The 22,298-nt window shown below is 35.4% G+C and overlaps 1 protein-coding gene across 1 annotated transcript; it reads right to left on the bottom strand.

The window, feature by feature from the left end:
- Positions 1-1,329: 1,329 nt before the first annotated feature.
- LOC136821490 (uncharacterized) lies at positions 1,330-21,278 on the bottom strand. The gene is made up of 10 exons (XM_067077722.1): positions 19,396-21,278; positions 18,748-18,869; positions 12,345-12,539; positions 11,873-11,986; positions 9,764-9,799; positions 9,273-9,391; positions 7,538-7,787; positions 6,475-6,694; positions 3,091-3,237; positions 1,330-1,343 (listed from the first exon to the last, which is right to left on the bottom strand). Exons 1-10 carry the CDS (start codon positions 21,122-21,124, stop codon positions 1,330-1,332), a joined length of 2,946 nt encoding a protein of 981 aa, XP_066933823.1. The 5' UTR covers positions 21,125-21,278.
- Between the last annotated feature and the right edge of the window lie 1,020 nt (positions 21,279-22,298).

Raw genomic sequence — 22,298 nt, 5'->3', positions numbered from 1 at the left:
TTAAAATTGGAGGTAAGAAAATTTTTCAAAGTTTAAATATCAAATATCTTGGCGTTTTGATTGGGGGGGGGGGGGGGGGGGGGGGGGGGGGGGGGGGGGGGGGGGGGGGGGGGGGGGGGGGGGGGGAGTGACATGCACCTCAACTGGAAAGCCCACAATACATCTTTATCAGCTAAACTTGCCAGAGCAAATGGTATTATATCTAAGCTTAGGCACTATGTTTCAACAAAAACCTTAGTTAACATTTATTATGCTCTTTTTCATTCTCATCTTCAGTATGGTTGCCAACTCTGGGGTCTTACTGACAATACCACCTCCAAGCCTATATTTATCGTTCAAAAGAAAGCCTTACGTCTTATTACTTTTAACAACTCTCGATGCCCTTCTTCTCCACTCTTTTCTGATCTCAAAATTCTCAAGATTTTTGACCTTGTCAAATGCCTTAATATATCTTTTTTCCACAGATTCCTAAATAACAAATTACCCTTTGACCTTCTGGAGTTTTTTAACTTTATTCAGCTCGATGCTGAAGACGAAAACACTCAAAGTACCAGAGGAGCATGTTTGAAACTACTTTTTGTTCCCTCCTACAACACCATTACCTTTGGGAACAAATCTTTCTCTAAGTTTTGCATAACACATTGGAACAGCATCCAGCGATCTTACCCAAATATTACCCTGAGCTCATCTGATTTCAGTTTTGTTAAATCTCTCGCCCTTACTCACTGTCTTGGGAGATACTGAGCACACCCCTCCCCTACCAAGAAAGGTTAGCAAACTTTCTTTTAATTTATTTTTCATTACATAACAAAATTCTTAAAAATATATAAATATTTTTAACTAATTTACAATGTGTTATAAACGCAGTCTGTACTTAGGTGGCCGCATCTTTTTGATTAGCTAGACTATAAGGCGCGTCTCCTTCCATATATTTTTTGTGCATATCATCACTTGTATCTTTTCTGTAGTGTTAAATGGTAAATAAATGCTTACTTACTTACTTACTTACTCTCGTATGTTTTTATCATGACCTTACTGCTCGGCAGCAGAGAACAGGGTTAATTTCCACCCTGAGAATCTGTAGGCCAGAACCCTTATGGGTGTAAATCAACCATTTTCTTTGTTCCTTTGCTAATTTAGTCTCGACATTTTCGGTAACGTTTTTACTATAAATTTTAACTTAAAATATTTCATTTGATTTTAACACAATTTATTGTTTTAATCCTTGCCCTTCAGACGTCGGGCCGGAGTTTTTATTGTACATCTATATAATAATTTTAAATATATTCTCGAACCCTTACTTACTTACTTGCATTTATAACACTCGCTTTAGCTTTTCAAAGCTATATCAAAAATAAAATTGTAATATGTAATAATGGTAATAGCATATAACGTAATATGAAAATATGTATACTACCGTCCCGGAAAAAAACCGAACATTTACGGAAGAGACTAACTACGGGGATGCTTGGGCGACAAAACAAACAAACACACAAACACGCGCAACAAAATTTCGAGATTCCAGTCCAATATCTATGCGTGAAACTATGAGTGCCTCCTCGTCGCTACGCTCCTGCGGGGGCAAAAAAACAGTTATTTCTCTTAAAATATTTTGCCAAAAATACCCCCACAATGGCTTAACTAAGCTCCTGTCATATTTATTTTCCAAGGTATCAGCAAGATTGAGCTTTTCCAGAAAAAAACTGTGCATCCCCTGTTGAGGAGGTCCAACCTTTTGTGACCTACCCCCTTGGAATTCCAGGCAATTTAAGGATCATACCCCTCTGGAATTACAAATTTTCAATCATTACCCCCTTGTTGGAATTCCGCTTATTTTGGACGGATTTTCGTCTACCCTTATGGAATTCCACTGCATTTCAAACCTTACCCCCATTGTGTTTTTGACCTTCCTAAGTATTTAAGGTACGAAAAGTCAAAAAAATCTCTAGAAGGTTTTAACATTTGAGAATGTGCTCTAAGAACCACTTTTGCCTTTTCTCTGTAAGAGTAAAACTTTGCTCTCCAAACAACTTTCTTCTTTATTTAGGGCCAGTTTTCTCAGGTCCGAACTGACATTCTACAACCGTAGTACTTCCCAGTCGTTTATTTCATTTATGAATAATCGAACATTATGCGAAATCTTCGACTCATATTTCATGTTATTTCAAAATCTAAAATTTCATATAGTCGAACGTGCGCAACGCACTGGGCTCAACTTCAGTAGCTTCAAATTATTTATAGGCCCAATTGTAGACCCTAGATATTCATCAAAGGAATAAGTGTGCCAAATTTAAGCCAAATCTGACAATCTTTGAAGTCTCCAGGCTGCCCCAAAGTTTTAGCCTCCTTTTGGCGAAAAACTCGTCCCCAATCCCCAAAAACCGAAATTTTCAAAAAATGGAAAAAATCCCCCAAGATATTCACCCAAGGAACAAGTGTGCAAAATTTCAGCCAAATCCGACCATTTTTGAAGTCTCCAGGCTGCCCTAAAGTTTTGGGACATACACACAGACACACAGACAGACATTCTCAGTTTCTAGCTCAACTGAAGTTGAGAATTTTCAAAATATGATGTTTCAATGAATTTCAGAATTTTCCACAACTTTGGAAATATAGAAAAGTCATATTTTCATATTTACAAAAGTATATGGAAATATCATATTTTCAAGATATTTCCAGGATTGGAATTCTCTTATTTCGCCCAGTGCCAGTGTTTCACTTTCCAAAAAAACTCCGATCAAAGATTTAGCTTGACTGTGATTGAGAAATTTCGTCCATAGTAAATACAGGTCAGTGCTCATATGGTATGAAGTGGAGGTACAATCACTTGTCAATTAAATTGCAGCACCGAATGAGAATTGCACCCTGACCTCATGTACACTGGAGTCCATAAACGAAAACAAAAAAGCATTGCGCCTACATCCATGACTTATCTATGGTAATATAGATTCCACCCGCTAGAGTGTCGTAAAAACGGTCACAAACGATTTAAAGTACATACCTAATTTTCAAGCGTGGATTTTTAAATAACACGAAAGAAAATTAATTTATAATCTTTTCTAGGGTGTCTACTAATTCTATATAGTATACCTGTGGGAGTAGATTGACTCCATCTTGATGATATCTGTCCTTTCCCTTCGTGTTCAATATTATGTCTTCGTGTCATTCCTCGTATCGAATCATCATCAAGATAAGAATCGACACTGTCAGCTTGCGAATAATAACCAGACGTTGAGTCTTTGAAAGAAAGGAAAAAAGATTTAACTAACAACTTTATGAACTAAAAATTGCAAAATATCGAGCTCCTTTCCCCTTTCCCCTCCTCAAATCAAGTATTTCATTTCAAATCCTACATTTTAAGGCCCCGAGAATGTAGTAAACTCCGAGAATGTAGGTTTCTCATTTTTTAGCATTGTAGCCCTAACGATAGTTCAACTTCATAAATTGTTAACCGGTTACTTTTTCGAAGCGGGCTACACGACTTTTTGCGCAATGCAATTGGTTCTTTTTGCATGACGACGGGCCTACATTGTCCAGAGTTGCCCGTCGTCAGGAAAATTCATTGTGACGTCACTTTTTCAAAGGAAAATGAACAATGCGTTGACATCATTTCTCTCATTTTTTATCTCTGTTCGCTTGTTTTTTTTTCGCTTTATTTCCCTATTTTTCCTGGACAAAGCGCTAAAAATCAATCGAAGCTGCAGGAAACGGTTAACAAATACAATAATGACCGTTTTTTTCGGGCTGTACTGAAAATATTGCCCGAGGTCAAGTAACAACCTCGCAAGCTCGGTCGTTACTTGACCAAGGGCAATATTTCTCAGTACAGCCCTCACTAACCGGTCATTATTGTATTAAAGTTGTTTCAGGGCATACTGTAACATATTACTTGTTATTTATAGACATCAAATTTTAACTTGAATTAATTTTTTCCAATGAAAATCTGAATCGAAGTTGATTGGATACTACTCGAATTGAGACATTTTTTAAATAATCCTCTCTAAATCGAAATCTATTGAAATTAAGTTATGACGATAGGGTATTTTCTTACTCCTAATGAACAAAGAAAATGGAGAAAATGGTCCATTTTAATATTTATTGTTCTAAGTTAGATATTTTGACGAAAATGTTTGACCTACTTTTTGGGGTTAGTTGACCTACAATTTAGGGGCCTTCATAACCCAACATAAAAAGTCTGTCGAATTATATAAAACTTGTTTGTTGTACTTCCATTACATCAAAGTACTACCGGATGATCAATGTTGACATTTTGAGCTTTTACGACGTGTCCTAGACCCCAGCCCAATCAGAAAATTTGCCTAAGTTTGGAACAATAGAATTTCTATCCCCATTGATTGGACTAGTAGAAACTTTTGTCCACCTTGCCGCGGTTGTGAGGCAGGGGTGTTGTTACATTATTCACTTATTTTAAGACAAAATTTTAAACCTACAAAACAACTTTCTTTGACTCTTCTTTTCGTCCTTTCTTTTACTTTTCCTCGTTTGTAGCACGATCAAATTGATATCTTTGTTAAATTTTTGTCAGAGCATATTTCAAAAGTATGAATGATTTTCACCTTCATTCTGGGGGTTAAAAATCCAATTTTCAGAATAACAAAATGCTCTTTAGAATATTTTTTTGGACCAAAATATTTCTAAAATTTGCTGTTATAATTAATCCAAATAATCAACATTTTACTATTACTAGATTTAAAGCCATAAAACCAAACCTACATTCTGGGGGTTATAAAAATGGGAGTCAACTTAAATCCTTAAAGGACCAAAGAAATTAGCCTATCTATCAAAAGTAATGAAACTAACCCCTGGGAATGGATTTTGGGAGTTCAAAATTTCGTTGAAAACATTCAATAATTTTTAAAATGCAAATCTACCTCTTTCAGGTCTGATTCAAATTTCACCTACATTTTTGGGGTCAGGTGATGTACACTTAATAGCCAGAGAAAGGATTTTTTAAGAGTAACATGGAGTCAAATTAAAGACTTTTTGTTAGACTGGATGGCGCAGTTAAGTGAAACTCACTTAATACTTACATATATTCTTAAGTCCTTGACGATTATATATACTACCGGGTGCACCAAAAAAAAGTATACAGGTTTGTCGAGATATTGCGTGCTTCAGGATTTAAATTTTTAGTTCATTAATTTTGAATTTCGAGTTATCATACATTAAATTTGAAAAAGTAGTTCATCAAAACTTGTAACGAAATTTAAAAATACAAGCTATTCCCATGTGGAAAAAAAAAGTTTGTGTGTACTATGTGAGAAAACTTTCCAAAAAATAGATCACCACCCAGCTGGCACACAACGTTGTTTCAACGTTCATCTAACGCTATATGGACGTTGTGAACATGAGATAAACGTTGAAACAACGTTGTGTGCCCGCTGACATCTAACGTTATATGGACGTTATGAACATTAGATAAACGTTGAAACAACGTTGTGTGCCAGCTGGGCAAACAAGCCGAGGAATGCTTGTTGCTCAAAGAACTTGGGTGTACATTGAGTTTGCTCGTGTTGGAAATGTTCATGACGTGAAAATAAGTAATAGATATCACATGGTATCGAGTACAATATAGACTATAGGACAGTAGTTTTTTCATACTTAAAAAATCGGGAAATAAGTCGAAAAATGATAATAGTAATAGTCGTAAAAAAAGGAGCGCAAAACAAGGAAAAAAGGCAAAAAGGAAAAACGTTCACGACAAAAAAGGAAAACTTTTACGGCAAAAAGTTAATACTTTCACGGCAAAAAGAAAACTTTCACGACAAAAAGAAAACTTTAACGACAAAGAGAAAACTTTCACGGCAAAAAGTTAATATTTTCACGGCAAAAAAAGAACTTTCACGACAAAAAGAAAACTTTCACGACAAAGAGGAAACTTTCACGGCAAAAAGAAAACTTTCACGGCAAAAAAGAAAAACTTTCACGGCAAAAAAGGAAAGTAAGAAGAATCTTACTAAAGTACATTTAAATAAAAATAAAACAGCCGTAATGACGGCTTCAAACTCCGGTAATTGTCATTTTTGAATAGTGAACCATTATGCAAACATCTTTATCGTGGTCAGCCTTTCTTAATATATCTAACATAAAATTTAAAAGAGTATATCCTAGTAAGTGCGAGCGCAAACGCAAACAAAATCGGGAAATCAAACCGGAAAGATCGGTAAATCGAATCCGACTATCGCGATTAATCGGATTTACGCACAATTACAAATGAAAAACACTGATTTTAAGAAACTCCTTAACCGGAGTTTAATAAAAGAAATAGAAAATAGTTAGCTTGATTTCTTTTTACATTGCTATGCCTTCCTGGTGCTGCCAAAGCTGCCTTTTTTACATGGATGAACAACTAGACCAGGACAGCAGATAATTAGAGGTCATGAAAATTGACTTGAATTATGAGGATTTCTCTTCTGCCGCTCCCTTTCAGGTACACTGTGTGTATTTACTCACCATCGATTGAGGAATTTCGACGGCGCCCCCTCTGAACCCCGTCTAGATGTTTATTTACGGGTTCGTTGCCAAGTGCAGGCACAGCCGTCATAATCTCATATTCGTTAATCCTCTTTTTGGTAAATATATCTCTAGTGATGGTTAAAGACAATTCTTTATTGCCTGTGAGCTTTTCCATCAAACGCTTGATTGAATAATTTTGGATACTTTTCCCATTGATCTAAAAAAAAGTTTTTTGATTTATTTAAAAGAGGTTGGAATTTTTTCCAATGGAATGGAATGGGTGCAATCTTCAGCCTCCCCTAGGCAGAAAATGAAGCCTTAAGATCAAGATTAAGTCACTTTAGAAATAACGGCCCGGTTTAATAGCTTTTTTAGTTTTGACGCTGCACATTTTTCCAAATTAGGAGGAAGGTTATCAAGCGGCTAAAGAGTTAGTGGCTTCAGTTCTAATCCAAGAGTTTAATTCCAACCTCTTCGGGGCTTTAAACTCGATGAACTTAATGCATTCTACAGACCAAAGTTCTTATGTGAGGATCGCTCTTTTTTTTTCTTCAAAATAAATCATTCACAAAGTTTAAAAGAATTTTGATCACAACTTCTACCCACGATGACTTGTATAAAATCTACGAAATCATTCAGCTTTTAATATTATTGAGGCCCCCCAGCGGACCCTTAATTCACACAATCACGCAATTTTTTTCGAAACTCACGCATTCACGCAAATTTTTCTCGAATTTCACGCAATAACCCGATTTTTCAGAAAATCGGATAATTTTCGGGAAATATCGGGGAAACATTGGAAAATCGGGAAAACTGCCCATTATCGGTGGAAAAAGGGAAAATTCACGTATTCATGCACAAAATAGCCCAGATTCACGCAATCAAAAAGTGGATTTTCACGTTCACGCAAGTTTTTTCAATTCACGCATTCACGCTTTTTTTTCAATTTTCACGCATTCACGCAACCGAAAATGCCCATTCACGCATTCACGCAAACCGCTGGGGGCCATTATTAGCCGCTATTAGTTCTATTAAATATTAGTTGTGTCATTGATAATACCTGCTCAATTTTGTCTCCACTCTTTATATCGTCATTTTCTTCTTCGAAAAATACGACTACTGCTAGTTTCATTTTTTCATTGTTTTTCTTAGCGGTAAACTTCACATTTAACTTTTTTTCGACAGGCTTTGACCATCTTCTCACAACCAATCTCAATTGCAAACCACTTTTGTCGATTATCTTTTTTATATGGTCCTCGTTACTGTTCGTAACATTTTTATCATTAATTGATATGACAAAATCACCAACCCTGAAAAAAAAAGCCTTATTAGTAAAATCATAGTATAAGAAAGCCGCGGCTGGAATATCTACCGCATTGTCGTTTCAGTTAATTGCTGTTCCATCTCTGTCTCCGAGCTTTATAAAAACATCAAAATGCTAATTTTATCATTGGTAGATAGTTTTTGAAATTTTCCTCTTACTTTCCTTCACAAAAAGTCTTTTTGTTGCTAGATATCTTTGAATCTGTACCCAATAGAACACTTGAACTAATTTTGGACATATTTTAGGGGTATTTTGTGGAAACAATAGTTTTTCGCCAAAATTGAAATTATAAGAACTATATTCAAGATGACAACTTTCTTGTCAGTTTGAATGATAAATTTTGAAGGTTCTGGCTTGAAACTTTCACAGTATTATCTAGATGTACTTTTTCATTGATTTCTAAAAAGATTTCACTAAAATATTGCGAAGGCACTCGAGGCACTTTGTTGATTTTTGAGTTCTTTCAGCCCGGCTATTTTGTGCTTGTTTAAATTTCTTATTGTTGATCTTTCCTTTACAATGATTTTATAATGCAAGTGTATTATCAAAGGTATATCATTAATGTCTAAAACACACTGAGAAGTAAGTATTAACGACAAACCAATAAAATTTACCATTAAAGATGCTACATTACTGACCACTTGATCAAAAAATAGTCATCAAATACGACAGAGATAGAACAACAGAAGTTCAGATGTTATCATTCCAGCCGCGGCTTTCTTATACTATGGTAAAATTGATTAAAAACATTAAAACCTAAGCAAGCGTTTTCTTGAAGTTACTTCCACAGGGCAAGTTTTTCCCTCATCATTCTAACCCGGAAGAGGGTGGCACTCGATTTCTAAACGACGGCATGTGTCGCCAAGAAATTGGCTTTAAAAATCGGACCCTTACTGGGAATCCAAGCGTTAAACTTTTATTTTTGCTGCTTGTTTAACGCTTGGCGCGGGTAGCAATACAGGTTCAGTCTGATTGGCCAGATGTTGTGCGTATTACTTAGCAGTACTTTTGCGCGCATTTTGCAGAAAAAAGTAAAGCAAATGAAAATAAAAACAGAGATTAATGAGGCCCCCCATGCCTCTCTGCTTGATACTCAGCAATTAAGAGAAGGATCAAGGGTAAGTGGAGAAATCCAGGGAGAAAGAGTGGCGCCCTCCCCTACCTTCGGGTAGATAGCTATCGAAAGAGGAGCCTTTGGGTCGCCTCCGACTGCGGTCGCAGACTTACTTACTTAGAAGAGGTCCTATTTATTTCGGCATTTTCAAAGAGTGATCAAATTTTGACTAAAGATGCCAATCTATATATTTGGTGCACACTTACAAAATTTCAAGTCAATTGGATAAATATTTCAAAAGTTTCCAATGCTATCAACAGTCTTCATTTTTTAGGGCCTCGAGGGTAAATTTCTCAGGCTTCCCTAAATTAACGGAAACAAATTTGAAACATTGTGTAACTGAGAATGAGAATATACCTCAGGTCAACCTCGCCTAAATGCTGTTCAACGGCTTTGATTGTAACCCTTGATTGGTCGATGAAGACTGTACCAGTATTCTCTTCAAAAGTGACTCCGTAAGATGCATTACTTGCTGGCTATAGATTGATAAAAAGAAAACTTTCTCATTTCAACTGAAAATGTTTATCTTATAGGAGACATCTTTATCCGACCACAACGTCTCTCCAAAGAAGAACGTTATACCTTATGTATAATTCAAACTAAAGAAAATGCATAATCCTGAGTTTTTAGTTGTTTTCTATGCTTAATTCGTCTAAAAAGCCAAAAAGGAAATTTTTTGAAAGTTTGCAAAAAAAAACAAAAAAACCCAAGGAACAAGTGTGCACGTTTTTGAAATCTCAAGGCTGCTCCAAAGCTTTGGAACATTCACACCCAGACATTCTCAAATGTCGAGAATAGAAAAAAAAGTTAGAAAACAGTTTTGAAAATAGAGTAAAAAATTTTGTTACCCTTTCTAAGGTCCATGTTATGTCTGAGTCATCAAGCTGTAAAATGAATATAAAATTTAACGGAAGCGTCAAGGTTTTTTTCTACGCCGTAACGAAACGGAAAAACCCCGGTTTTTGGTGTGAGGTGCTCGCTAGCTTTTCCAGAGCCTTAAATTACTTGTTCTCTACCACGAAAGATCCATTATGACGGTTATATTAAGGGGAGGACGAAAACTATTGATTAACTCACTAATATACGTGCAATTACCATTACTGCGGAGTATATTATTGTATACACTGCGTATTGTATTATCATGGTGCATGGCCATGTGATTACATTAAAAGTGCGCATAACAATGGGATATATTTTCCTAGTTCCGATTTTTAGTAATATTTCCCAAGCTTTTAGGAGAGGAAAATATATAAAACTTTGAACGAGTAAATGATATTCAATATTTTACAAGTAAAAGTTTGATAATAGGTTGGTTCAACCGTAAACTTGGAAAATACTTTTACGATGCTTTGTTTTTACCATTCCTGTTTTTTTCTCTCTCCCCAACATCAAAACAATAAAAAAAAAATCGAACGCTTATTAAAAAGATAACAAGACGACTTGAAGTCGAAAATTTCGCCTGAAGTTTAAAATGCACGGGAAAAACAAGAAGTAGAGATCGAAGCTAATCTGAAATCTATTTTACATCGAGCCATGATGAAACAATTTTATAAGAACAACGAGGCTCAAAATCGATAAAAAATTAGCCAATTTAAGAACAATGTTCGTTTAATTCTTAAGAACTAATAACCGAAGGGTATATCACCGTCTACCAAGAGTTATTGATTTAATTCTTATAAAGTATATGCTTATGAGAAAAATAAATATGCTCATATTGTGCATCATCCCTTGTTTACTTTGTCAAAACTAATTCCTGAAGAGTATATTACCGTCTATCAAGAGTTATTAGTGAGGTTAAGCATACAAGGATAATCACGACGACGGACGAAAAATGTATAAGGCTAGTGAAAATACGAAATTTGATTGGTTGAAACTCACTAGCCTGTTAAATTTTCGTTCGTCGTCGTGATTTTACCGATTTACTTAACCTCACTATTGATTTGATTCTTATAAAGTACATGCTTTTAAGAAAAATAAATATTATCATATTTCACGCCATTCCTTTTTTACTTTATAAGAACTAATAACCGAAGGGTATATCACCGTCTATCAAGAGTTATTGATTTGATTCTTATAAAGTATATGCTTATAAGAAAAAGAAGATATGCTCATATTGTGCGCCATTCCTTGTTTACTTAGTAAGAACTGATAACCGAAGGGTATACCACCGTCTATCAAGAGTTATTGATTTGTTTCTTATAAAGTATATGCTTATAAGAAAATAAAGAAAAAATCCAAACTGTGAAGCTAAAGACACAAAGATATATGACGTGATCCAAAGAAAACCCGCGAAAATCGACCGTGGTTATACGAGCGTGTAATTTGTAAATTAAATTTAGTAAGTTCGTCCACCATATCAAGTACTTTCGTTTTCTAATTTTTTTTCCTCACCGCCGCCGCAGAATGCTGATTGTAAGAATTTCGCTAAGGCAAAGAAAACATTTCTGAGCATAAAAGTGTACAAAATATGATCTCTCGCTTACCAGACCCCGGATGCTGAACGCGGTCTTGTATTTTTACTTGTAAAATATGTAATGCAGCATTTATATGTGTTTTTAGTCAATCAGATTGCTCATATTTTTCAGGCTGAGGATAAAAATAAATTATTAATAGACTACGCGCTATTAGGCGTAGGATTATAGGAACCAGCTCGGAAATCGGATGGAAGGCTTTATTGTAAATTCTCGATCCCCTAAGGGCCTAAGCAGTCAAAATTATTGAAAATTTTGACTTTATGAAATAACGCGTTTTAATGTTTAATCTTTAAAATTCTTTAAAAAACTCTTGGCTACATCTCTGGTGATATAGAAACCAATCGGCAGCTTGCGCAAATCTATGCAGCGCGTAGTCTCAAAGCTATCAGGCTTTCTTGTTTTGAATGATAGCCACCGTGATATACAATTCTGACTTCATCTATGAATGCTTAAGTTGATTAAAAGTGTGGGAATTTCATATACCTGTCCTGTCCTGTTCATATCCTGAATAAATGCGTGCAACTCGTTGTTTTCGGATTGAAGTAAGTTGTAATTTGATAAAGTACGTTCATAACGACCCCGAATGACTGGATCATTCTGTAAAATAAGATGATGCAAAGTGATATGTTTCCGTTCAACAAAAATATCATCTTATCCCATCATAACAAAAAACATTTTTATGTATCGGAGGGGGCACTTAGGCAAATGGAGGGTACGGGTGTGTACCGCCCTTAAGGGTACATTATTTGGTTCAAAGTTCAAAGTGCCACTAAGAGCTGGAAAAATCAACTTGTTGCCCCTAAAAAGATCAAAATTTGGTCAAATTAGTCCCAATAAGGGTCCAAGGTTCGCAACCCTAGTACCCCCTAGATATTGGAGCTGTTTGGAGGTATAGCTATGTATAGTGGTCTGTGAGTCAGATAAGTAATTAGTAATCTTAGTTTGAAGAACTTACTACAGTTTCACAGTCTTTTCGCAATTGATCGATTGTGAAATCTTTCTCCCGTAACGAAGATGAAAGCTCTTCAATTCGACGTTCATAAGCGTCTATACTATCTTGGCCTTGGTTTTCGTATGGATATTGGTATGTTCTTTCCGAAACTCTTTGCTGATTTTCATACTTTTCAATTTTCTCTTGCTGGAGGGATATCTAAAGAAGAAAAACTGTAAATCAACTTCCAGAAACTTTCCCGATTTTTATTGAAACTTTCCTTCAAATTTAGCAAAATCATGGGATCTTAAATACAGTAGCTGGTACCAAAAAGCGCGCAAAATGTATGTCAGGTGTATAAAATGTAGGCTTATTTATTTTCTTTGTATATTTCAGTCTAGCCTTAGAAAGATCTTTGTTTCCACACTTTCAGAATGATAAGAATCAAATCATTTTTTAGATTTTTCAGGTGGGCCATATGAGATAGGGTAGGTCATATGTCCGGGCCACAGAGGTAGACCAGGCTTTCGACTAAGCCTAAAGAAATGCAGAATTTTAAAGTCCAAAATTCTGTCAATTAGAGTACGATTGACGTTCTTTATTTTACAGGATTTTAGGAATGGTGTAAATCTATTCATCGTGGATATTTATAACTTTTTTAGGAAAATCATCCTAAAATATTCTTACAGCATTCTTCGGTTTAGGATCCTAATTCAGGCTAGATTTAAAATTTGGATACATTTGTCTTACTATACTAAGTGAGTTTATGAAAAATGTGTGGAACGCAAGATGGAAGCAAAACTGCGGTTTCGAATGGTTTGTCAGGGGGTTGATTCGAATATGAAAATGGGATTTCCTGCAGTTTTTTGACAAAAAATATCTTATTGTCTTTCGAAAAATGATACGTCTTGGTTTTAATTTTATGTTAAAAATGTAATTTTCATCTGTGATTGAGCGCGAAATTTTCCCATATGCCAATGATTATTTTGAAATCAAAGTATTTATTATTTTGTCTTTTAATGGTCATGTCGACCTCAAATTCGTAAATACAGCAACATTTTTATGTCTTTTCCACCCTTATACATATTGATGATACATTTGACGCTCTCAATTTGACGTTTTACTGCTCAATAAGCCCGGGGGGGGGGGCAGTCAGGAAAATTGACCGACGGGTATGTGCGGCGGTTAAGGGTATGTTTTTCAAAATATCAGAAATGCACTGTATGGGTGGAAATTTCAGCAAATCTAGGAAAAATTGCAAATTTTTGCTCGAAAATCTTGATATTTTTGCTCTAAAAGAGTTTAAAATTTGAAAAAATGCACTGTAAGGGTATGAATTTCACCGATTTTTTTCTGCACTGTAAGGGTGCAATTCTAAAAGCCATTTTTTTCGCCGCACATACCGTCAGTTGGTAAACCCACTGCCCCCCTTGGGCCCCGAAAAAAATTACGTGGGTAGTTCGTGGGTCCCGTCTTTTCGAAAAAAGTGACCCAGGCTGGGACTTAAAGAGGGATATTGTTCTCCTTAAAAGCAATACTTCGAAACAACCAAAACTAAATAAAGATCTTTTCTAATTGGATGAAAAAAAAGAAAAATGTGAGACGCGTGTTGCTGTTGGCTTTCTTTTTGGCCCAGCGCTAGCGAAGGGGCCTTTCAAGAGGAACTTTCCGTGTGTCTGTCCTGTCCTGTCTGTCCGCAGTCCGTGCCGTGTTCTGTTTTTCTGTCCTCTCTCACTCCTGTCCGTGCCATGGTTGCTCTTTTGGTGCGATTCAATCGGGGGTATTCGCATAAAATTTAATCGATTTGCTCGGGTCGTCTTAGGCTGCGTGCTGTAAAGAATATCGATTCTACTGCGGCCGTGGGTTTATTTGCTCCGAAAGGAATCCAAGATGGCGCCTGAGAATCACATTTTGGTTGTCGGTCAATGTTTTGATTTTTTTATGGACCTTGAGACTTATAAAGGAAAGTTTACTGTTTCAAATGTTTTTCAATTAGTTAAGTGTAGCTCTGACTTGCACCCACAGAAGTGGATGCTCATACTTATTGACATAAAAGCTTTTAAAGACTATTTTGAAAGTTGCATTTTTTACACTGATTTTGCTTGAGGGTTTTCATCGATGTTTTCTCATTATTATTCAAAATGAAGGTTCAAACACCAACCAGATTATTACAGGTATGTTCTCTTATGTAATGTTTACTACTCTCTTGCTATCTCCTTGATGATTAAGAGGAATCAGGCATTTTATCAGAATAATTATTAATATCTCACATGTGAGGAAAATTTTGGTAAGGGATTTTGGATTTTTTTGTTTTTTCATGAATAAAATATCAGCTTGGATTCCCAGGCTAACTTAACGTGTGCGAAATGTGTGTTCAGGCTTTTATATTCGACAAAAAAATTTATTCAAACAGCAAGAGGTTGACTAGAATATTTGTATTGTTGGATATTTTGATACTTTTTCTGCATAAAATTATGGTGAAATTTTATATTTGTTGAGCTTTTTTAAAGGAATCTCGATCATGCTCAGTTTTTTTAGTTTACATCACCAGCCAGACGGTGTCAATCGAACGAATCGAACGCAATTGAACGCAATCGAATAATTGCAATTCGATTGTCGAACGCAATCGAATCGCAAACGCAATCAAATCGCAATTGAATATTACCCAGGATTTGCTGTTCGATTGCTTTGATTACGTTCGATTGTATTCAATTACGTTCGATTGATTCAATTGTATTAGATTTTATTCGCTTTAGTATGGTATACTTAAGCGCTCGGCTGCCCACGCTAAGAAGCTCTAACAGAGTGATCCAATTTAATTTAATCGCAATCAAACTCATCGTACATAATCGTAATCGAACGAAATCGAAGATTAATCCAATGTAATTGACAATCAATTGAACCAATCAAACATAGTCAACTCAACAATCAATCGAACCAATCTAACCTTACTCGAACGCAATCAAATATTACCCAGGAATCGGCCGTACGACATAATCAATCAAAATTTTCAAAGGTTGCTGCACTAAAATTGTGAGTATTCGATTAAGTTCCACTTAAACTTTGACAACAGGAAATGTTCGACAAATTCGACCAAAACTCTGTTCAACAAAGTTTGACAACAAGAAATGTTTGACAAATTCGACAAAAAGTCCGTTCAACAAAGTTGAAAACCAAACAAATTCTTTCAACGGTCACACTCTTTAAGAGAAAACGCAAGTTCAGAAATATGGTTTTTATTTTAGTAAGTGAGGACAGCGATAAATTCAAATTTCCCACAGTAAATTTTTTGTGCAATATACCGTGAAGTCGGGTAACTTGCATCAGTGGAGGCTAACATGCATAGCAAAGTGAAATCAAAACAAAAATGGTAGAGTAGAGTTGCGAGCGAAGCTGCGTAGTTCATTTGTTTTGAAATTTTGCTGCTTTGATTGGTCAGTCATTTGAGGGCTATGCATGACCATGTTAGCCTTCACTGATGCAAGTTACCCGATCTCACGGTAGGGGTAGGAGTTTGTAATTTCAAATTTTTGCAGCGGCTTGGTAGCACATGCCGGGCTCAGAATCACTGACAAATAACTTTGGTGGTTCGAGCCGGGCTCAAATCTACTGTTTTGAAAAAGTTGTCGCAAGGCATTTTGAGCATTCTCCATGTTGCAGCTTGTATTGCGGTTTTGTCTGATTTTGCAAGTTTCTTTTGCCCATTTCTCCTGGTAAAATTGAACTAAAAAGCTACAAAAATTTTGTACACAATTTCAGCATATCATAATGATTAAAGAAATAAACAATAAGGACATTTTAGATTTATCTAAGAAAATTAAGCCATTTCAGTCCAAAACGGTCAAAAGGGCTTATCGGCACCACCCTGTCAGACACCATCTTGAAATAGCCTCATCTTGGGAAAAACACTTACTGAATTATGATCTGCATCTGAAAGTGAGTCACTGTACAAAATTTCAGCCAATAACTGCAAATTGTTCAGTTTTTATGGACATTTTTATATACAAATTTTGCATTTTTTGAGTGCTGCTGTTGAGGTTGCAGCCGCTGTGGTTGGAACCACACATATGTGTGTGGAAAATTTTTTCGAGGCTAGTTTCTTTTTAATTTTACTTTTTATCATTTGTTTTTGCTCCCTTTAGTTAGAGCTTTAACACAATCATGTTTGTTAAAGATTTTTCAAAAGTTTTATTTTTACATAAATAAGTGTTCCCGTTTCATGTTAGACACATGTTTCATATCAGTTTGTTATATTGTGCTAATATAAGCAAAAAAATGTTTTTCTCTTCCTCTTTCTGACCAATGTTGCTCCACATTCGTGCCAATTCAATATAAAAAAGCTTGTAAATTAAAATTGATGATTTTAAGCAAACTTTATCACTCTTATTTAGAAACAAAACTTTTAATGCTGGGCCTTCATGCCCTTGGGCTTCTTGTTTATTATAAGTGATGGATATAGTGTTAATTATAAGAGCTTTCTGAAATAGGCAGGGATTTTTTAATATTTTAATTGAAGTTTGGCATTAGAAATCCTCTCATATTTCAAGCATCACACTGAAATAAAACTTGAAATTTTGCACAAAGACAGTCTGATAGTGCCATGTTTCCCTAGTTTAAAAATTTTTAATATTCAATGTCAATTATTTTTTGGAAATTTGTACTCAAAAATGGTGTTTTCATTTTGGCGAGATCGTATGTTGTCTCAAAGTATAGCTTTAAGGAGAACAATATCCGATTAAACTCTCAAATTTATCCCAACAAATTCTTCAAAGAAGATTCCACACTATTACAAGGACACATGTGACTACTGAACCCACGAAATCATTTTCTGGACCCACGAAATCATTTACTGGACCCACGAAATCATTTTCCGGACGCACAAAATCATCTTCAGGACCCACGTAATTTTTTTTCAGGACCCACGTAATTTTTTTCAGGACCCACGTAATTTTTTTCGGGACCCACGAACTACCCACGAGGGCACGAGGGCACGGGACTCACGTAATTAATCACACTCCTCAATAAGTTCCCGTTTTCGATTAAATTGAAATCGCCTTCAAACTTCTTGAAGAAACTCTAATGATTGACAGTTTATTGTTTACTAAGCTAATTTTATTGTGAAGATTTCATAGAAGTCATATTCTCACATTCGATTTATAGTAGGGGGAAATTTGTAAAATCGCTCAACTTTTTTAGTCAAAGCACTTTTTATACATTTTTGGAAAGGTAAGGGGTAGATGAATCAAAATAACATAGGTTCCAATTTTTTTTTCGGACACTTTGGTGTGTTTTTCGGACAAATATGGCAAAAATCATAGTGTTAAAATTTAATGAAATTGTTCGCTTGAGAGAAGAAAGACCTGTTGTAGATTTTTGGAAAGCTCTCAAAAAATTTAAGATTTTAGAGATATATTGCGAGTATATATAATTTCTCTACCTAACTCGAGATCTTGAGCTTCAAAAAGTGCAAAAAGTGGACAAAATAGCTGTTTCTGGCTGAAAAACACTATTTTCATTAAGGGTCAATATCTTTAGTATGTTTGTTCATTCAGCCTGTAATGCAAAGCTAACGATGAGGCGTCTCCAGGGCGGCCCTCACCGACCACACTGTGTTTGTGCCACAAGAAAAGATAGTGGACGTAAATGATGTAAACCAAAGAGATGAGAATAATAGAAAACTGTTTGAAGAGAATAAAACATAGCCCCGGAAAAAGAAATACAACAAGCTGAAAGCACTAGTGAAAATCCAAAGGCTGCTGAAAAAGGCTTCAAACGTACGGTTATCGTGGACCATTCGATCAGGTTCGGATACAGAGGGAGGCTATAACCAATGGAGGAGAGTGCACTTTATTATCGTATTACCTTATAGGGAAACTAATTACTCTCCATGAATAAGATAGCCTACCTCCTGTATCCGACCCTGTTCGATGGCCAAAATATTAAGAACAAGTTGAGAACATTTCAAGGACTCTGTCTAGAGCACCAAATTTCTTAAGAACACAAAAATATTCAAGAAAATCTTTAGGTGCAAAACTAGTTAAGAACATTTCGTGGTTTCAAAATTTTTGGATGTTCTTGTAAAAAAACGAGTACTTTAAATGGAGATGAAATCAAAGCCAATTTCCCAGTTGGGCTGAAATTGTAAAATTTTTTTATAAGAATAGAGTACTTTGTTTCGGTTTTTTGCACATTGGAGGCTGAAGTTATATTCCTGCAAAAAACCTAATTTTTTTGTTAACCAAATAAAAGATGACTGTATTCTTATCAAAATCTGTGAAACTCACCCTAGAGGGTATTTGATATTATTACGATTTGACCAATTTTCACCCTAACATTCTTATAGAAGATATTCTTATAAGAAAAGCCTGTATGTTCCCCCCCTGGGGACGAAATTACAACCCACTGGGGTTGTAAAAGAAATACTTGCCATCCTTTTTGAATTTTCCAGCTCCTCTTTTAGTTCTTTGATCTTTTGCTCGTAGAAAATATTTGGTGTTCCTTTTTCTTCAGTGGTTAACACTGCTCTTTCTTCTCTGATGACATCCAAATCTAAGAAATTCATAAATATGCTCTAATGGGGCCTTTTGAATATTAGAATGGGTCGACTGCAATGGAATTTTCCAGAAACAAAATCATATTGGGGTGTTGAGAACATCGGACATCTCTAGGGGGTGTTAAAACATCAAAAGGGCTGGATATCGAGGGTGTAAAATAGCTTAAAAAATAAAAAAATGATGAAAGTTTTTACTATTTTTGACAATAAAGGAAACCTAATATGATTCAGTCCTAAATCTGTCGAACCTTTCAAAGAAAACACAAATCAAAAAATTGTGCCTATAATAACCTGGACATGCTTCTATTAAATTTATTTTCTGGAAAAACCAAATACCAAACAAACCTGGACAAGATTTTCATTCATAATTGGAGATTTATGATAGAATACGGAGCAACCTTATCCTTCCCGCCTTCTGAATTAGACATTTTTATCATGGACATGCTCTTTCCATTATCTGCGAGGGAAAGGGTGCAGCATCAGATTAAATTTAACGAATACAATATAATGAATTATGCCTACTTTTCAATTCGATGTGCTTCTCCCCTAGAATTCTATTCATGGAAGCCATCATCCATTCCTTGTCAAATCTTTTCGCTGACTGGATGCAAAGGTCGAAACCAACTTGAACGACTGTTTGACTCAACTCTGAAAGCTCATCAGCTGATATTTTCGGCTGTTCCACTCGTTTACAAACACATTTTACATTATGTATATACTTTTCAACACCTTCTTCAAAGGTCACCAGCAAATGGTCAACAAACTTGAGCTCCCAATTCGTCCAATTAACATTCCCTTCCTTTAAAAGAAGCACTTTTATAATGATAGAGCCAGGCCCCCAGCTCTTTGGACCGCTAATCTGAGCTCCAGGTAAACTTTCTTGCAACATTCTTTTTATTTCAGCCCAAAGAAGGTCTGCCTGTCCCTCTGGATAATATAGGTAATCTCTAAGGAAAATCTCATTTGACGAAGTTATCGTAAATTCGATTTCAATAGTATTGGCTGGAAGATTATTTGTTGATATAGAATCATAACTAGTTAAGTTTCCTTTTGCGTCATCTCCGAAATACATGTTAACCGAATTTTTAAATGCTTCTCGCAACTCGCCAGCTTTTGGCGAATCTAGATCACAAGCTTTGGCGACGGTTCCTCCTAAGGAGACTTTACACTTGATCTTAAGGTTTTTCTCCTTAACAGCACTCTCGATTTTCTTTAACTTTTCATGTAGGCCCACCAAGCTGTCTTTTAATGTCGTCAATAAAAAGTTGTTCTCAGGGTCTCTCTCAAGTTCTGCAAAGCTTTGAATCCTCGATTTATAAATAACAATGGAATCTTCATTTTTAGCGTCACAGATAGACGATAGCATTTCAGAAAAATCTTCCGTAAAATACTGGCTGTTTTTCAAAAATGACAGTAAATTTTTTACGGCAAACAATAAAGTGTCTTTAATGTATTTCCAAGTTGTACAATATGCTGGAGCATTTGGATCAGAGAATGTTCCATTGTCCATGCTCTGACACCTAGGTATTGTCAAGTGCATTGTTATGTTACGGAAGATTGAAATAATTGAAATTGATAGCCGTAGCAGCAATACTGGACATACATTATGCACTTGTTGTGTTTCATCAACGTGAGCTTTGATGAGTTGATGCCAAGAATCATATTGTTGTGTTTTTAAGACACAACCAAGACATAAGTGAATTGAACAACATTGATACTTATTTTCATTGCAGTCATCTGTTGTTGTTTGACAATGATTGCATGGATGTGAGCAATGATACTTTTTCGTCACACAACATTTACCTTGACATTTTTCTCTCCCGCATTGAGGACAAGGATGTTTGTTGTTACACATTTGACAACATTTGTTCAAATGGTTTTGGGCATTAGTGCAATTCCAGTGTTGTGGATGATCTTTAGAAGATTGGAACACTTTGATTCTGCGTAGGATTTCAGCACATGTGTTGGTGTCCAATTTATCAATTTCAATCTCATCTTGAAAAACATGGTTAACAGTGTCTTTGTAAACTGCATTTGTGACAATAGGGTTGACGAATATATTGTTAATATTCTTTACCTCCCTTTTCTCGTCATTGAAGATCTGACTCAATGCTTGCTTCTCGTTTACAGCATCTGGTTTCTCCTCCTTCGCAAAGTATCCAATCAGTTTTTGTAAAGCAACTTGTCCAACCGAACTTAAAGCAAATAGCTGAAAATGATGTAAATGAAACGGCAAATTGTTTGCAGCCATCACATACTTTTTAATGACCCAATTTTAACCAATTAAACCACACTATCTGATAAATCATTTTCAAATCAAACGTCAAATTGTTCACAGGAAAGATACTCAAACCATTATTTTTCTATAATCCTTCACGAAATTCTTAATTGGGCGAGGGTTTCTGATAAGTATGATAGAAGTCATAATTTGAGTAATTTAATTAACAATCAAGCAAAAGAATTTCTTTTAAAACAGATCATGTGATGGTTTCTTTATTGCCAGATTTATTTACATAATAGAGAAGGATTACCAATAAGCTGACATAGACAAAAATTTTAATTAAAGGAATCAAAAAGGATCTATTTATCATCATTCACTCATTAAATTTAATACTTTGATTGCATACACGTTTTTTTTATAAGGAACACGTTTATAAGGAACTCGAGGCTGAAAATGGTCCAAAAAATAAGGAATTGTTTAGGAACTGCTCAGGCTGAGAATAAGAAAACAAGTTTTAAGGAACAGTAAGAGATGGTTATCCAAACTTAGCAGCTATGTAAATAAGGAACTCGATAAGGAACTTTGAGGCTTAAATTCTCTGTAAAAATAAGGAACTCTAGGCTCAGAGCAAAGTTAAGGTTCCTTATAAAAAAAACGTGTATAAGCTTTTCAATATAATATTCATTGACAGCATTTTATTTTACTCACCAAATGAACCTTAGATTTACTTGCCTTGATTGAATACACGTTTTTTTATAAGAAACCTTAACTTGGTTCTTAGCCTGGAGTTCCTTATTTTTCCAGGGACTTTCAGCCTCACAGTTCCTTATCAAGTTCCTTGTTTACTTAGATACGAGTTAGGATTTGTTAAGTATGTAACTTCTGTATAAGTATAGTTTCTATATATTTTCTCTTTTTGACACATTGAATGTAGTTTCAGCAATATTTTTATCATCTTTTGTTCAGGTTATTGTAAATGTGTGCAAGTTTAAGTTCAACCGTTACTGTTCCTTATCCTGTTTTCTTATTCTCAGCCTGAGCAGTTCCTTAACCTTAACAATTCCTTATTTATCGGACCCATTTCAATCTCAAGTTCCTTATAAACGTGTTCCTTATAAAAAAAGTGTAAAGCCCGAGCTTCTTTTTTCTTTTAGAAATATACTATAAAAATTTCTCAACCCTTTAAGTTTCTTGTCTAAGCATT

Source organism: Clytia hemisphaerica, unplaced genomic scaffold (assembly GCF_902728285.1).
Source record: "Clytia hemisphaerica strain Z4C2 unplaced genomic scaffold, Clytia hemisphaerica genome assembly, whole genome shotgun sequence".
Lineage (NCBI taxonomy): Eukaryota > Metazoa > Cnidaria > Hydrozoa > Leptothecata > Clytiidae > Clytia > Clytia hemisphaerica.
This window is presented reverse-complemented; position numbering and strand designations above follow the sequence as displayed.

Bases quoted from the DNA above. Each gene is read 5' to 3' on its own strand.
- LOC136821490 (XM_067077722.1), bottom strand. From the start codon at position 21,124: ATGGCTGCAAACAATTTGCCGTTTCATTTACATCATTTTCAGCTATTT. The intron at 9,800-11,872 runs GTATATGAAATT...TTCATTTTACAG, and splicing joins ATATGAACAGGACAGGACAG to CTTGATGACTCAGACATAAC. The intron at 3,238-6,474 runs GTGAGTAAATAC...TTTCTTTCAAAG, and splicing joins TCGAAATTCCTCAATCGATG to ACTCAACGTCTGGTTATTAT.